This window comes from Littorina saxatilis, linkage group LG1 (assembly GCF_037325665.1).
Source record: "Littorina saxatilis isolate snail1 linkage group LG1, US_GU_Lsax_2.0, whole genome shotgun sequence".
Taxonomy (NCBI): Eukaryota; Metazoa; Mollusca; class Gastropoda; order Littorinimorpha; family Littorinidae; genus Littorina; species Littorina saxatilis.
Genome location: NC_090245.1, coordinates 82,782,877 through 82,800,915, shown reverse-complemented (window position 1 = coordinate 82,800,915; position 18,039 = coordinate 82,782,877). Strand labels below are relative to the sequence as shown.

General features: G+C 40.6%; 1 protein-coding gene across 1 annotated transcript; it reads left to right on the top strand.

Annotated features, from left to right (window-relative positions):
• Positions 1-41: 41 nt before the first annotated feature.
• LOC138981690 (uncharacterized) lies at positions 42-15,289 on the top strand. Its single transcript, XM_070354710.1, has 12 exons — positions 42-501; positions 2,615-2,664; positions 3,088-3,187; positions 3,687-3,775; positions 4,115-4,229; positions 6,382-6,513; positions 8,422-8,643; positions 9,434-9,678; positions 10,984-11,042; positions 12,244-12,335; positions 12,868-12,919; positions 13,298-15,289. Exons 1-12 carry the CDS (start codon positions 358-360, stop codon positions 14,551-14,553), a joined length of 2,556 nt encoding a protein of 851 aa, XP_070210811.1. The 5' UTR covers positions 42-357; the 3' UTR covers positions 14,554-15,289.
• The last annotated feature ends 2,750 nt before the right edge of the window (positions 15,290-18,039 follow it).

Sequence of the window (18,039 nt, the reverse complement as noted above, 5' to 3'; positions counted from 1 at the left end):
GGAGTTGTCTTCCAAGGGATCTGACGTTGTGCAAGACTAGTCTTCACTGTAAAGTGATAAAGGGACAGAAATTAGTTAATGGACTAAGCTAGAATTGTTCTAAATCGATCTAGATACTAATCAAAAGCGTCTTTATCCGCATTATCGTATAACTGATGTTCCGAGTGTATTTTGTTTGTCATCAAAAACTATATGAAATAGCTTCTCCCTTAGATGACAGGAATGTTTACAAATGGCGGGATGGTTCGGAGACGGTTGTCCGGCATTCTTGTCAGAGCTAGTCATACACCGCCGACGTTGACTTATTCAAATCAAAAACACATTTCAGAGTTAAAGCAATATTTTTGAAAAAGAAAAATGCCTCGAAGTGGAGGTAGACTAAACCTTGCGGGCGCGATAAATCGCAACATTCCCCCAAACTATCTGACTCCTCTGAACAATGCTGAGTCGGGTTGCACCTCCAAGCACGCTTCTGTTTGTCGGCTGGAACGGGAGCTTAAGGTAACAATTGTGCAGCTTTCAGAGGTTGACTGTGAAAGGCATTAGGGTAATGGGTAATCTTGAACTTTAGCGTGTTAAATTCATAGCTCATAATTCAGAGGCATTTAAGTCTCCAAATTTGCAGAACCTGCACTTGTAATCATAACAACTAACAAGTCATTTTAGATCCCTTTGAAGTTACGGAATGAACTCCGATGAACTGTACGAATGCATTTCGTTTACATGGGTCAAAGAAGGAATTATCCTTATGAGCGGACAAGAGAGACAACTCTTTCGTGTAAATGATGTCGCATGGTTGACATTTTCGGTGCATTTTCGTCGATTGAACAACCAAATTAATTAATTATGCTTAAGTTTGGAGCTCAATCCGTCAATTAATTTCACGACAAATGTTCTTTGGCTTGCTTACATGGACTTGTATCAAAAATAAGTAAAGAATGTCACTGGATTCTGAGCTATGAATTTAACACGCTAAAGTTCAAGATTACCCGGTAATGATCAGGGGCCAGTTTCATAAGATAGCAGTGAACCGACTGACAGTCGATCGACTGCCCAGTCGATCGACTGTGGTGAATCGCCGGGTCACCGAAAAGCGCGTTTCATGAGCGAGTCACCGTCACCCGCGGACAACCGCAGTCGACCGACTGTACAGTAATCCGAATGGGCAAGTCGATGGCTAAATTTAGCAACATTACCACTTCCGTTTGCTCATTCGCATGTGGAAATGGCCGATTTCGAAGAAAAAAATAGTCTCGGCCCGCTCAAAATAACAATGACCGAGACTTTCAGTAATTCCTTCGCGTGACGTCGAACCCTCTTACGCCATAATGTGACGTCTTCAAGACATAACCCTGACTTGTCTCCTGGATTACTGCGTCATGATAGATACATTTCGAAGATCAATCACAAGGTTTGGCTCACAATCCAAAAAAGTGTGTGCATTGTGCCATTGACTGTGCGGATAATTACATTTATTTTCGGTTTACCGCAGTAAGCCGAACTCAGTGTTAGGGGGAGAGCTTCACCGTGTTTGGCCGACTTCCGGTGAGACGACCCGCAGTCGACCGACTGAAATTTTGTTCGTGAAACCCGATAACGTCGGATTACTGTGGTTCTCTCGGACAACTGCAGTTGGTCGACTGTGTTTCTGGCTTATGAAACTGGCCCCAGGCCCTGTCGACTTCTTTTAAGTTTAATTTATTGTCAAACAAATTATTGCAAATGTTCACCAAACTGATTCCTTTAAGTGTAATTACTAGTACAGTACTGCACAAGAAAACGTGCCATCTTATAACATAGCAAATTGTATATACAATTTGTGTGTGGATTTAGGTGAATTTGACATGGCTGATGAGCAACAATATCAAAATATCTTTCCAACTCAACTGCAGAAACCAATGTGGTACTGAACTTATACTAGAGATTCATGGTTTACAATCTTAAGCTTGCTCAGTTCTACTTCAAGTACATTAGTTAATGTCACTGTTGACTCTATTGATATTTGTCGTGCCGAATTCACGGAATTGACGAATTCGCGAGATCGGCAACATTTTTGCCCATTTCGCGTAATCGGCAAAACGCTGCCCATTACGCGAAATTCGCAGCGTTTTGCCGAAAAGGCTACTAACATTTGTCCATTTTGCGAAATCGGAAGCCACTTTTTGGTTTTAAAGTTCTCAAATGCCTGGGATACCATCACACTTACACAGCTAGATACTCGAATGAATAAATATCGCAATAATCGATAAATCATGGCAAGTTTTGGCAAAAAGTGTAGTTTTCGTGCATTTCCTGGGTTAAGCTCGACACCGACCAACACAGATAATAAAAACCATAATAGGGAGGTACAGCAATGTTAATGCAATGTTCTGGTGACACAAAAAGTAACAGACTGGCTGGCGCTTTTGATAAATTGGCAAATTTTAGAAGCCTTTACCTATTTTCGGCAAAACGCTGCCGATTTCGCGTAATGGGCAGTGTTTTACCGATTACGCGAAATGAGCAAAAATGTTGCTGATTCCGCGAATTCGGCAACTCCGTGATTTCGGCACGACATATATGTATATATATAAATATATGTATTCATGATTTTGCATGTTTGATTTTCCAAAAGGCTGTGAAGGAGGAAAATGGAAGACTCAAAGAGCAGCTGGAGGATACAAGGTATAATAGCTCTGTACAAATATTGTTCGATTTAAAATATAATATGAATAAATATTACTTAAAATATTAATAACATGTTAAAGATCCAGTGTAAGAAAATAAATATATATATGAGAGAATAAAGTGCATGGAACTAGATGGTAGATTGAATATCAGGTCGGATGTCACTTGTCAGGTTTAAAAGTTACACATTGATCTGGGCTGATCTGGATTCCCTCTAGTTGTTCGTTGTGAGGATACATCATAATAGTTGATTTCGGTTCCACGTGTAAAATGACTGGGCATTATTTTTTTGTGTCCACTCAGCTCTGTGTGAGAGAGGGAGAGAGATTATCATACTAGTGCACATGTATGTGTCTGGGGGTGTGGTGTGGAGTAATATGATATCATACAATGCATCAGTTTCATTTTTGTTTTGATCAGGTCTGCTCTGAAGCAGATAACAGTGGAGGCCAGCTATGAAAAGTTTGATGAGAGGAGGGTGAACATGTTGAAAATGCAGATCATCCAGCTTCAGAAACAGGCGAGTCTCTCTCCCTGTTTGGCTGATTGATGAAAAAGGAGACAGTGTTTGGATTATTTATGTCATTCTTTAAAACTGCATGTTCTTTTGTTATTTGTTCATTAAATTGCTTTGCAACATGGATATTGTGCAGTATTTTCTTTCCCTGAAGAAAATGGGATAATGATGAATGGAGCTGCATGTACTTTAAAAAATAAGTTTTGATATAAGTACTGTAACATTTTGAAAGCCCCACAGTTTTTGTTGTATTTATATATATACTCCATTCCAGATCATCCTTTTACAAAATTCACTTGTTTCATACATTTGACTAGCATCAGAGAATTGAAGATGTTATCCAATTATTATTAACCTCTGAAGCTAATATTAGGTATTTATTAAATTTAATATTTTTCTCTTTGTTATTCTTTTCTTTGTTTTTTTGTTTCTTTGATTGTTTTTGTGTGTGCTTCTTTTTTTAATACATTGTGTATACATGTATGTTTATTTCTAAAAACAGCTGTTGCTGATGTCAGAAGCCCTGGGGTCACGGTCCACTGCACTGACGGAGGTAGAAAACGCTCTGACCTGGTTGTCAGGAAAATTCAGGTATCTTGGCTTCACTCGTGATATATGCCTTGTGCGTATGTTGAATGAAATTAAACATACATTACCTTAGAATAGTCACAAGGTAGTGTGTGCTTTTTAAAAAACAAATTTAGCCATTTTTAGCTTTTGAACATATTCAGAGAAAGAGAGTCCATAATTAAATGTGCTAGGATGTGTGTGCGCATGAGTGTTTGAGTGTGTATGAAGGCATATATGTGAGTGTTTGTGCATGCCAAGTGCATGTTGCAGTTTTGAAAGGATGAATGCGTTTCTGTGTGCATTTCTATGAACATTCATGGGACTACATTTTTATGGGCATGTAACAAATCCTTGTGGCAGACACTACATTGGTGCTGAAGTGAAAGGAGCAGAGGTGCCTGTCCCTCGCAGTGATCTCATGACAATGGTGGACACCAGCGAATCTGCTCGCATCAAACTCTTCAAGAATATTGAGGTCAGTCATTTTATGTTCAGGTCAATAGATGGTAGCCTAGTGGTTTTTGAGCCGAGCCCAAGACTGGAGATTTGTTGCATTTTGTTCAACATATATATATCCTTATTAGGTTTTTAGAATTCGAATTTATTAAAGCAGATTTTGTTTGACTGGATCTTCTTCAGCCAATGATACTGGTGGTCTTATGAGTGGCTTTTTTTCACTGAACACTAACACTGCTTTTAAAACAAGAGGCGAAGCCTTCAAGGCTCCCGTAAGAAATCAACAAACACAAACTCACTCACTCCGTAACACACACACACACACACACACACACACACGCACGCACGCACGCACACGCACGCACACACACACATGCACACACACACACAGTTAAAACTAACGCATCATATCAACTCCATGTATAATTTTCAAAAGAAGGCAAACAGATAAAATGACTAGGTTAATAGGTTAGGTACCTGCCATGTGGCCACTTTTTCCACTGCTGTCCTCAGTCCTATACTTTTCATCAAGACTTGTCACCATGCCGAGTGGATCTAAATTCGGAAGTCTTCATGTGGCTGAGGCATATCTGACATAGCGTCGATCTTGTTGTAGGTTAACCTCCTTTCTGAAACAAATGGCAAAATGCGATTAGTTATGATGACTACAACCTACACAAATATAAACAGTGTTTTGAAACAGAATAGTCAGGTTATACAAGCCACTTTACCTATGCAGCATGGTAACCCTACAATATGCGAAACATGTCGACTGCAGCAGCCTGGTTCTTAAAATAATTCTGACGGTCAACACAGCCAGAAATGCCAACAAAGACAAGAAAGCTGTTGCAAGGTAACCAAACGTTACATAGCGAATCATATGATAGTGCGTAAACAGCAAACAGTAGATCTACAATCAAAGAGAGGATCGAGTCTGGAATGAAACGCGATACAGATCTAGCATTCAAAAACTGTCTTTCACGTTCAAGGAAGTTGTTGCAAAGTACTTAAGACTTACTAAATTGTACAGACAAAACCATGACAGTGCGTGTTTTGAATCTGAGGAAAAAAATCGTGATCATTTTGACTTTGAGAACAGATTCATTCCGTTTCCTTATGTCTGCATGTTCAAGTAAATGGTGGACAGTTTTTTTCGGGCAGAGTAAACTTAACTTGAGACTCTACTGCAAGTCTTGAAATTCACATAAATCGAACCACGAACAAAGACATCCAAACATTACAGGCACTTTAGATCAACTCATTTCACTAGAGGTGACTGCCTAGCACTGTGTTTGACATCCGTGTCTGCTGAAATAAAAAGAAATTAAAACAAAACGGATTAACAGTAGGTGACACGTTATCAGAGTGGGAGACACTAGATCTGTCTCTGAACTTACCGGGATACGGCTGCAAGATCGACACTGACTGCGCTTTCGACAGCTCTTCCTCGCGTGGACATTGGAAAAACGCTGTGCAGATCAAATTGTAGGAAATCTCCCTTTGGTATCTTCTTTATTTACTTTTCTGGAGCTTAGAAACCGAACAACATGAAATCGTCTTCCCCGGCGAATCGGCGAGGTGAGAACTGGACCACAATCCTTCGCGCGACCCCTGACCTGATCTTGACACAACCTGCCGTCTACATACCACACACGAGACAAACCAGTCAACTGCTTGTACCCCTTCAAAACCCCCCACCACCCGTTTTCTTTGGATACACGCTTTAACTACACACATGCCGACACAATGTTGATCATTGCTTCAATAATTTGAAGATGGTGCTTGAAAATTAACCACGTGAAATGAGTATTTCGGTGTTTAGCCAAAAATGTTAAAGTTTCTACCACAGACATACATACATACGCACGCACGCACAGACAGACAAAGTTTAGCACCGCATAGGCTACACTTACGTGAGCCAATGAGGTTTTCTAAAGAAGAATCAAAAATCAAACAACATGTAGTGCCACAAACCAAGGTTTGCGAAAGGTCAGAATACAGAAAAGTGCGCTTTCCTATTATGCGCTGTACGCTACTGTGCTATACTGGCTTGTCACTTCAAGCGATCATCTAAGCGTGTGCCATACATTCAAGTATCATTCTATGAGTTTGACAGATTGACTAAATAATAATTTTGCTTCACGCGACTTGTTTCTTTTTGCTTTGTGCAGAACTGTACCACAGAGAACCTGGCACAGCCACACATGTTCATGAACTCCTTTCTAAAGCCAGGCTGTGAGAAAGAGTTCACTATACTTGACTGCTGTCTGGCTAAAACTGAAAGCCTCAACCTCAAACAAGTGGTAAGAGAGATGACTGATTTCAATGGCATGTGCGTTGTCTCTCTTTCTCTCCCTCTCTTACTTTTTCTCTTGTGCACCCTACGTACAATGTGACTCCGCGCGGAGGGTTTTTGCAGCCAGCGCAGTAAAGATAAAGAGGGACAATTTACTCGGCTCACGCGGCAGCAGGTACTATGTCTCTAGACTGTGTGCTCTCTCTCTCTCTCTCTCTCTCTCTCTCTCTCTCTCTCTCTCTCTCTCTCTCTCTCTCTCTCTCTCTCTCTCTCTCTGTGTTTTATTTTGTCATGGTCTGTTTATAAACAATCACAATACATGTATTGTATCTCAAATGAAGCCTATTCTCAGTTAGATATCAAAGAAATTACATTTAGACTGCCGATATTACAGAAAATTATGTCAAGACACAAAAAGCAAATCTGGCTCTGACTAATTAAAGTGTCTACAACATATAATTAAATTATAAGGTACCATGTCAGGGAGCCTTACATTAACATACATATGACGTTGTATAGCATGCATTAAAGCTATGTTTATTCATGGTTACGATTAATCTACATATAGAAATGTTATATGTTATATGTTATATGAAGTCTTATATCATATCGCGCGCGTATCTCCAGACTCGGACTCAAGGCGCAGGGATCTATTTATGCCGTGTGAGATGGAATTTTTGACTCACATGCGAAGCAAAAGTGAGTCTATGTACTCACCCGAGTCGTCCGTCCGTCCGTCCGTCCGTCCGTCCGGACGTCCGTCCGTCCGGCCGTCCGGAAAACTTTAACGTTGGATATTTCTTGGACACTATTCAGTCTATCAGTACCAAATTTGGCAAGATGGTGTATGATGACAAGGCCCCAAAAAACATACATAGCATCTTGACCTTGCTTCAAGGTCAAGGTCGCAGGGGACATAAATGTTGTCTAAAAAACAGCTATTTTTCACATTTTTCCCATTTTCTCTGAAGTTTTTGAGATTGAATACCTCACCTATATATGATATATAGGGCAAAGTAAGCCCCATCTTTTGATACCAGTTTGGTTTACCTTGCTTCAAGGTCAAGGTCACAGGAGCTCTTCAAAGTTGGATTGTATACATATTTTGAAGTGACCTTGACCCTGAACTATGGAAGATAACTGTTTCAAACTTAAAAATTATGTGGGGCACATGTTATGCTTTCATCATGAGACACATTTGGTCACATATGATCAAGGTCAAGGTCACTTTGACCCTTATGAAATGTGACCAAAATAAGGTAGTGAACCACTAAAAGTGACCATATCTCATGGTAGAAGCACCATTGTATTTCCTATGTCTTGAATTAACAGCTTTGTGTTGCATGACCTTGGATGACCTTGACCTTGGGTCAAGGTCACATGTATTTTGGTAGGAAAAATGTGTAAAGCAGTTCTTAGTGTATGATGTCATGAAAGGTCAAGGTCAAGCATGTGAGTCGTATGGGCTTTGCCCTTCTTGTTTACACAATACATCACGCATTCACATCGACCAGCAGATCGCAGCCATTTCGGCGCATATCCTACTTTTCACGGCCTATTATTCCAAGTCACACGGGTATTTTGGTGGACATTTTTTATCTATGCCTATACAATTTTGCCAGGAAAGACCCTTTTGTCAATTGTGGGATCTTTAACGTGCACACCCCAATGTAGTGTACACGAAGGGACCTCGATTTTTCGTCTCATCCGAAAGACTAGCACTTGAACCCACCACCTAGGTTAGGAAAGGGGGGAGAAAATTGCTAACGCCCTGACCCAGGGTCGAACTCGCAACCTCTCGCTTCCGAGCGCAAGTGCGTTACCACTCGGCCACCCAGTCTGTGCAGATTTGTACAAAAACACAAGTATTGAACACTATGAGCAGATATTTGTTTATTTCATTATTCTATGTTAGGCACAACTGGAGTCCAAACTGAGCACCCTGTACAAGGAACTGATCAAAGTCAGCGAAAATCTCACCGACCGAGGGAGAGCCAATCAGGACCCAGCAGCAGGTCACATGAGCAGTGCTGTGCAAGAACGTGAAGGAACAGTGATACTTAAAGCGAGTGCCATGGCCCGAGACTGTGCCGCTGATCTACTGTCTCTATCTCTCCTTGTTCCTTCAGCCCCTTGGGTAAGAAAGCGTGTTAACTGGAGATGTTCGTGATGATATAGATAATGATGATGGCGACATCTTCAACAGCAGAGATGACAACAGTTTAATGAGGACAAAGATTATGAGGAGAATGTTGATGATGATCTTAATGATAGTGACAAAAACAATGAAGATGACATGACGTGATAGCAAAGATGATGACTTCAACAGTTGTGATGGTGGGGTATGGTAAATCAAGAAAATACTACAAATCGAGGTCGCGGAATTTTGGTGTAACTCATTTTATACATCTTTTGAGGAGGACAAGACTGATTATTTTTATTATGAAAAAGTGTTAATATTTGGTTTAAACATAAGTTTATTTTAACAAAGGTAACAGCAACAGGCTAGAAGCTTATAGTGGTGTTCCTGCATGACAGTGCAACATAAGGCGGTAACGGCTGAACAATTCGTCTCAATAAACCAAATCTATTAATAACATAATAAACGTTGCATAATGATTATAAAGAAAGACAGTAAAAGAAAGGAAGGAGGGTAAGAAGAGGGATGGGTAGGAGATGTGCAGAAATGAAAGTTGTTGTCTGGCTTGTGGAGCATTGAATAGTGTTAATATTTGCTCCTGGTATGGATAGAAAGATAAAAGAATGTTAAATCATGCATTGTCAATCGTATTTAAGAGAATATTTTTCAAGGAGAATTAATTTATTTAGTCTAAAGGTATAAAAATCTCCAAGACAGATTTGCCAAAATTTCACGATGACATCGAAATGCAATTCTTGAATTATTTTTGCTTTTCTGTGCTGACCAGCCTCCGCTCAAGAAACCCACAATGTCAGAAGTGACCTACGATGCCTTAGCACCTTCCCTCCCTCCCCTCCCCCGTGGCAAGGCGGCCGAGGTGCAGCGGTGCGTGACAGCGGCTCTCAAAGCGTGCAATCACCGCTGTCACATGGTTGGTCAGGAGGCCTCTGCACTGAGGGAGGAGGTTCGATTCCACCAGGCTGTGTACCAGTTGCAGCTGGACTATGTTCTGCAGGCTTTTGACGCTCTCAGGTAGTGTTTGTACGGGGATGGTAGTTTGAGGATGAGGATGGTAGTTTGTGTATGTATGTCCGGGACCGCAAGAGTGTGTGTGTGTGTGTGTGTGTGTGTGTTCATGTGTGTAAAGATGCACACAGGTTAGGGAGGGGGTGTGTGTGTGAGGGGTTGTGGTGTGCATGCCCATGGACACTGATACAAAAGTGCATGATGAGGAGGATGGTAGTATGTGTGTGTGTGTGTGTGTGTGAGGGGTTGTGGTGTGCATGCCCATGGACACTGATACAAAAGTGCATGATGAGGAGGATGGTAGTGTGTGTGTGTGTGTGTGAGGGGTTGTGGTGTGCATGCCCATGGACACTGATACAAAAGTGCATGATGAGGAGGATGGTAGTATGTGTGTGTGTGTGTGTGTGTGTGTGAGGGGTTGTGGTGTGCATGCCCATGGACACTGATACAAAAGTGCATGATGAGGAGGATGGTAGTGTGTGTGTGTGTGTGAGGGGTTGTGGTGTGCATGCCCATGGACACTGATACAAAAGTGCATGATGAGGAGGATGGTAGTGTGTGTGTGTGTGTGTGAGGGGTTGTGGTGTGCATGCCCATGGACACTGATACAAAAGTGCATGATGAGGAGGATGGTAGTATGTGTGTGTGTGTGTGTGTGTGAGGGGTTGTGGTGTGCATGCCCATGGACACTGATACAAAAGTGCATGATGAGGAGGATGGTAGTATGTGTGTGTGTGTGTGTGAGGGGTTGTGGTGTGCATGCCCATGGACACTGATACAAAAGTGCATGATGAGGAGGATGGTAGTGTGTGTGTGTGTGTGTGAGGGGTTGTGGTGTGCATGCCCATGGACACTGATACAAAAGTGCATGATGAGGAGGATGGTAGTATGTGTGTGTGTGTGTGTGTGTGAGGGGTTGTGGTGTGCATGCCCATGGACACTGATACAAAAGTGCATGATGAGGAGGATGGTAGTATGTGTGTGTGTGTGTGTGTGTGAGGGGTTGTGGTGTGCATGCCCATGGACACTGATACAAAAGTGCATGATGAGGATGATGGAAGTGTTTGCTGTGTTTTTAGGAATATAAACATGCACACTGTTAGAAATATGCCTGTTTATATACCTAAACACACTGCAAACACTACTACCATCATCATCACCATCATCATGCAGATGAAGCTGCCTTTAGATTGGTGCTGGTGAGTGAACGTGTGTGAGTCTGTGTAAACGTTTGGAATCACATGGAGAATTTCGTTGAGAAAGGAAAGATTATCTGATCTGAAGTTTAAAACACATTCTTTCATGTTTCAGAGATGGCTATAAAGAATTTGAACATTCAACAAATGAAGTCCTGATCCAACCAATGAAAAGTAAGTTGGTTGGTCTTTTGTTCGTTTTTATGGCATGTTTATTGCAAATTGTGCCACTTATGTTATGTTTCAGGGTTTTTCACATGCATCTTTTGTACTTATGTACCAACGATTATACCTTCGTTATTAAAGTGATTACGTCATTTTTTACATTTAGTCAAGTTTTGACTAAATGTTTTAACGTAGAGGGGGGAATCGAGACGAGGGTCGTGGTGTATGTGCGTGTGTGTGTGTGTCTGTCTGTGTGTGTGTGTAGAGCGATTCAGACTAAACTACTGGACCGATCTTTATGAAATTTGACATGAGAGTTCCTGGGTATGAAATCCCCGAACGTTTTTTTCATTTTTTTGATAAATGTCTTTGATGACGTCATATCCGGCTTTTCGTGAAAGTTGAGGCGGCACTGTCACGCCCTCATTTTTCAACCAAATTGGTTGAAATTTTGGTCAAGTAATGTTCGACGAAGCCCGGACTTCGGTATTGCATTTCAGCTTGGTGGCTTAAAAATTAATGAATGACTTTGGTCATTAAAAATCTGAAAATTGTAAAAAAAAATAAAAATTTATGAAACGATCCAAATTTACGTTCATCTTATTCTCCATCATTTTCTGATTCCAAAAACATATAAATATGTTATATTTGGATTAAAAACAAGCTCTGAAAATTAAATATATAAAAATTATTATCAAAATTAAATTGTCGAAATCAATTTAAAAACACTTTCATCTTATTCCTTGTCGGTTCCTGATTCCAAAAACATATAGATATGATATGTTTGGATTAAAAACACGCTCAGAAAGTTAAAACAAAGAGAGGTACAGAAAAGCGTGCTATCCTTCTTAGCGCAACTACTACCCCGCTCTTCTTGTCAATTTCACTGCCTTTGCCATGAGCGGTGGACTGACGATGCTACGAGTATACGGTCTTGCTGAAAAATGGAATTGCGTTCAGTTTCATTCTGTGAGTTCGACAGCTACTTGACTAAATGTTGTATTTTCGCCTTACGCGACTTGTTTCTTTATACTTTTAGGAGAACTTTTAGGAGAATTTTAAGTTTTGAAAAAGGTTTGTCTGTGTGCGTGTGTGTGTTTGTGTTGACTGCTTTCTTTCTTTATTTGGTGTTTAACGTTGTTTTCAACCACGAAGGTTATATCGCGATGGTGTTGACTGCTTAAGTACATGTATTATATTTGTGTTGCAGAGCTAATGGAAGCTTACACAAAGTTGAAGAAAAACACAAGTCAGCAAGGACTGAAAACCTTTCTTACTGTGTTGAAAGAACACGAGCAGCAGGTTGGTTTGTGTGTTGATAAGATATTTCTAGTACATAACTGTTCCCACATATCCTACACATTAAACTGTAAGCTTCCCTCCGAAATCTGCATTTGGCCGCCTAAATGGCAAGGTGAAAATGGTCATACACGTTAAAAAAAAAAATCGTGCATAAAACACAAGTGTACATGGGAGTTTCAGCCCATGAACGCAGAAGAAAAAAAGAACTGTAAGCTCAAGGATGTAGTGAAATCTGAATACACTCTCTTCTTTTTGTTCTGGCTTCGGCAGTTAAGGCACAAGACTTTTAACTCGATCATGTACAGCACATGAGGATTTTGTGTGTGCTTTTGAGTTCAACATACATTTTAGATCCATCTGATCATCCCTCCTTGGAATGCATTGGGTTTACAGAGTAATACTGTACTAAATTGCATTTTATTTTGTATTAGCCAGTGAGAATCGGTTATTGTTTTGCAAGAACTAAATTAGATGTATATGTATAAATTAAAAAGTGGACATCTAAATCTTGATTTGAAATTTGCTGTTACAGTGGACAGATGTCATACAGAAACTGGACACCTGTGACCCACAGAATCAGTCTGGTGAGTTAATAAACATGTTCTACTTGTTCAAATACATTTGCACACTTCAAATTATGAACCCTAAAGGGGATGCTCACAGTTCAGATATGAAACATGTGTAATACTCGGTGTTAACAAGCAACATCTTCAGGACATTCTAGTGGTGTAAGCTGTTCACTTTGTGATGTAGAAAGCTTTTCTCTACTGTATACTCAGGTACAAGGCAATGTTTGTGAAGGTGTCATTTGTGTCTAGGTCATGTACAACAATACATACTATATTGGCTGTATATTCTTTTTTGTGAAGATTAGTGTTGCTGGTTGTACAACTGTTCTTCAGTTCAGTATAAGGCAGCTAAATAGGCACACATCTAAAGCAATGTCACAAATCTTTTCCCAGGTGCAGAGGCTCTGTCAGTTTTTGGACAAGAATTCCTCACCTCCTTAGATCGTCTGCTCTTGTCTCGGCAGACAGAGCGTGACAAAGTTGCCTCACGGAAGGAAGAACTGAAAACAGCCCAGCAACAGCTGGAAGAAGACCTCCGTGCTCTGATCAGGGATGGGGAAGAACAGCAGAGAATCGCTTCAGATCTAAAGGGAGAAAATTCTAGCAACAATGCAGATGCTTCTGGGTTCTCTTATTTCTCTGGACTGCCTGACAGTGTGAGGTGTGAAGGAATAGGTGAAGGGAGATCAATGCAGAATGATTTCAACAGCAAGCGGAATATTACTGGGATGAAAAAGGGAAAGAAAACACAGCGAGGTTCCAGCATGAGCAGGCAGCCTTGGCTCGACCTTGGTGACGGCGCTGAAGACAATGCAGGAAGAAGGAGGAAGTCTCGGGATGAACAGATGGAACCAGAAAGTGAAGCAAGCGTTGGCTTGAGACCGTGGTTGGATCAACCACTCACAGACAACGGTGAGAAATTGCCGGAATGGAATTTTGGTGGTACAAGCCCGAGGCCTTGGCCACATGAAAACACAGCGGCTGAGCGAGTAGCAAAGAAGACACATTCCCAGAACGAGAGAAGAAACCGTTCTGATCCTGCCAGTGGTGACCTGGGTGCACAAGCACTTGCCTACATGCCAGACAGTGTACACACACTTGAGCAAATAGTGAGAGCAAGTGCAGATGAACTTGAAAACATGGTAAGAGAAAACAGCTCCAGGGCAAGTACTCGCACACCTGCAGGACTGCTACAATACCAGGAAATGCAGGCTTTGAACAGTCAAAGATCTTTACTGGATTACAGGAGGCATAGCCCTTCGGACAAAGGGTTTGGGAACAACATCAACAGTCGGGAGTCCGTGTACTCTCAAATGGATTCATATTCACAGTTTCAACAGGCACACAACCACCACATTCCATTTCAACCCGACACAGACATACCAGGAATCAAGCCTGCTTCAGACAAGCCACCTTGCTCAGCCAACTTGACTACAGATCATGCTTCCAAGAAGGAAAAGGGTAGAGCAAAGCCCAAGAACTATGAACCAAAACTGTATGTCGCAAACAGGACGCTCTCTTTGAGGCGGTCAGGTAGCTTGACTAAACTTGCTGAACCATCTTTGGAAGAACGCATGGTGAAAATGTCTGTTTCGGGTCCTCGCAATAATGACAGCTCTCGAACAAACAGCAGAAAAAGCAACAGATGACATGTTAAAAAGAATATAAAGCAAGTGAACAAGTTTAGCATTGAGTGTGTTAAAGTGCCTTGTCTGAGAAATTATGTGCACAAAATATGTGCCACAAATTCTTTATGTATGCATAAAGTAATTCTTTCTTCTTCTTCTTCTTCGTTCATGGGCTTAGACTCCCACGTTCACTCATGATTTTGTGCACGAGTGGATTTTTACGTGTATGGCCGTTTTTACCCCGCCATTGTGGCAGCATACGCCGATTTCGGGGGAGGCATGCTGGGTATTTTCGTGTTTCTATAACCCACCGAACTCTGACATGGATTACAGGATCTTTTCTATGCGTACTTGGTCTTGTGCTTGCGTGTACGCACGAAGGGGGTTAAGTCACTGGCAGGTCTGCACATAAGTTGACCTGGGAGATCGGAAAAATCTCCACTCTTAACCCACCAGGCGGCCGCGGCCGGGATTCGAACCCTCGACCTTCCGATTAAGAGGCCGACGTCTTACCACCACGCCACAGCGCCCGTCAAGTTACTCTCAATGAATTTCGTCATAAAAGTCAGCACAGTTGCCTTGCTTTGTTGGGGTTTCTTTTGAAATGCTTGCCATTAGTGTGAATAATCCATGCAATTTTTTGTGAGTAAAATGCTGGTGTACATTTTTGTAGCAGTTGATTTTTGCAAGCATTTATTTTTTTCCTTTGTTATTTTTGCACCATCTATTTTTTTATCAAAGATTTCTGTTTACACTCGCACTTCTTTCTTTCACACTCTTCCTTTTCTCTCCGTCTCCTCCAGAAGAACAAGCCAAACAGAACGAGCTTCCCAATTGAAAGTCATTTTACTTCAATATGGCAATATTTCAAATGACAAGACAAAACGCTGCAGATGACAACGACAACATACCTATGAGATTGATAAGTGATGTTTCCATAATGAATAATAACAGAAATAGACAATACAACCTTGAGAGCAATAACTGATCTTTGATAATGACAGACAGACGATATAATGTTGAGACTGACAGCTGATGATGACTTGATTTTGAATAATGAAAACAGAATGGAAGAAAACCGGGTCACAAGTTTAGCAGCGGTGAGGAACAGGTTAAAAGGAGAACGTCGGTATGATCTATCTATTAAAAATTATCCCGAGCACATTGAAAATATGACACAAAATACAACACAAGGACTAACTAATCTGGGGAGAAGAAAACCCAAAGCACATGCTTCTAAAACGGAAAAAGAAAATTCATCATCCGAACAGGCAAAACGTAAATATAAAGCTAACTAAGAAATCACACATAAAACGACTCAATACAAATGTTCATCTTCTACAATGCAAAGTTTTCCCTCAAACAACATGCTTATAAATTGTATAAAAATACCAGAAGAAAAGGCTCGCAACTTGACAAAGTTTCCCTCTGATTTGCTTAAAATGTGATGACTGACTATACAAGTTATTTTTTATATCATCAAAGGGGGAACAGAGAGAAACACCTTTTATATTTGTCATCATTTGTATTCATCATTTTCAACTGACCAGCCATGTCAGAATAATACATATATTTATATACATGTGTCAATTTAAGCTTAATGTTACAAATTTATTCAAGATTTTTATGGAACCACAAACACATTCACTGTCATGGCGAAGAAAATAGGTACCAATAATAGCAGAGCATGAATGAAAACAATACTGACATATTTGTTTCTCCCTATATACATTTAAAACAAAATTTTATTAAAAAACACAAAAAACAATGGCCAATAGAGAGTGTCGGCAGTGCCACTTTTCAGTGTGGAAAATGTCTTATGGCACAAAATCTGACCCCTACACGGAAATGAGTACCAGGACTCGACAGAAAGAGCAAACAGTTGCATGCTTGTAATAATTTGTTTGAGTGTAGCAATTTTAAACTCGGCGTAACATCGTAACAGCTCTGTGGGTGTATTTATGTGTGTGTGGAGTGATTCCCAGAAAACCATTGGACAGATCTTCATGAAACTTTACATGTGAATTCTTTAAGTTGATGACCCCAGTTTTTTTATTTCTTTTCTTGAGATAAATTTCTTTGACTGCCTTTTAAAAAAAGTTGGAGCAGCACTGTAAAACCAAATTCATTAAAATGTTGGTCAAACAATCTTTGACTAAGTCTGGTCTAGCGGATTGCATTTCAACTTGGAAGCACAACAATTAATGAATGAGTTTGTTCATTAAAATTTAAAACAAAATCCCATTAAAACAAAATTTTACAAATAGATTAAACAAGAGGTGAAGCCTTCAAGGCTCACGTAAGAAATCGACAAACAGTAACACAAACTCAATCACTCCGTCACACATACACACATCAGACATGGGATTCAGAAAAAGTGATAATTAAGGAAAAAGAAGGTGGGGGTCTGTGGGCCGCAGAAGGCCCCCAGTAGGATGGTCGGGGTCTGGGGGCAAAGCCCCCAGAAGCTCAAGGTTTTTAGTGTTTTAGACACACAAAAATGGCCCTGAAATGCATATTTCAGCTTAATCATAGAGCTTGGGTCTATACCTACATATACCCCAAAATTTTCTCAGCGGATTTGCACGAATCTCAAGAATGTTCCCTGGAGCCTAAAAATTTACGGAATTCCGTAAATTTACGGAAGAATCCCATGTCTGACACATACACACACACACACACACAGTAAGCATAGGTGACACTGTGCAAGAAAGCGAGACACTAGATCTAGATCTGTCTGTCTGCATGTAGCCTACTTACAGGGACACGACTGCCAACTAGTCTCGGCCCGCTCAAAATAACAATGACCGAGACTTTCAGTAATTCCTTCGCGTGACGTCTAACCCTCTTACGTCATAATGTGACGTCTTCAAATGACGAAATGTTAAAGTTTCTACCACAGACATACACACGCACGCACATACGCATGCACAGACAGACAAAGTTACGATCGCATAGGCTACACTTACGTGAGCCAAAAATGATTGTATTGTATTCCTTATCCCAAAATATATAGATATGGCATTTTCTTCTGAAAATGTCCTTAGGATTTAAAGTAAATCGGTTAATGCAGATTAGGTACTATGTTTTGCGCAAGTGAGATCGACCTGGCTCATTCTTCATCTAGCCAAGCCTTACTGTGTGGTCTCGGTGATGACTAGTTTTGAGTGTTCATCAGCTAGTTTCAGGCCGACAAATCTGCATGTTTTGATATCACTTCATGTGATTTGTTCTTTCTTGAGGTTTTCTTGAATTATTCATTCAAACATATAGAGAGGATATATGTGTTCACAAGGTTATGTAGGTACTGTACATTTAATATTCTGTGGTTTACATATACAATATATGTGATAGAGTGAGGCTGTAAGGCAGAGCTTGTAACAATGTATCCTGAACTCGGAAATGTTCAATGAAATAGCGTTTTAAAGCACAGGCATAACCCTTTATGTGTTGCAGATCTGTGGTAGCCTCTGTCCAAAGCTTGTCAAGAATAACAAATCTACTTTT

Coding starts and splice junctions, on each gene's coding strand:
- LOC138981690 (XM_070354710.1), top strand. CDS start 358: ATGCCTCGAAGTGGAGGTAGACTAAACCTTGCGGGCGCGATAAATCGC. Junction 9,679..10,983: donor CAGGCTTTTGACGCTCTCAG/GTAGTGTTTGTA, acceptor TTCATGTTTCAG/AGATGGCTATAAAGAATTTG. Junction 12,336..12,867: donor TGAAAGAACACGAGCAGCAG/GTTGGTTTGTGT, acceptor TTGCTGTTACAG/TGGACAGATGTCATACAGAA.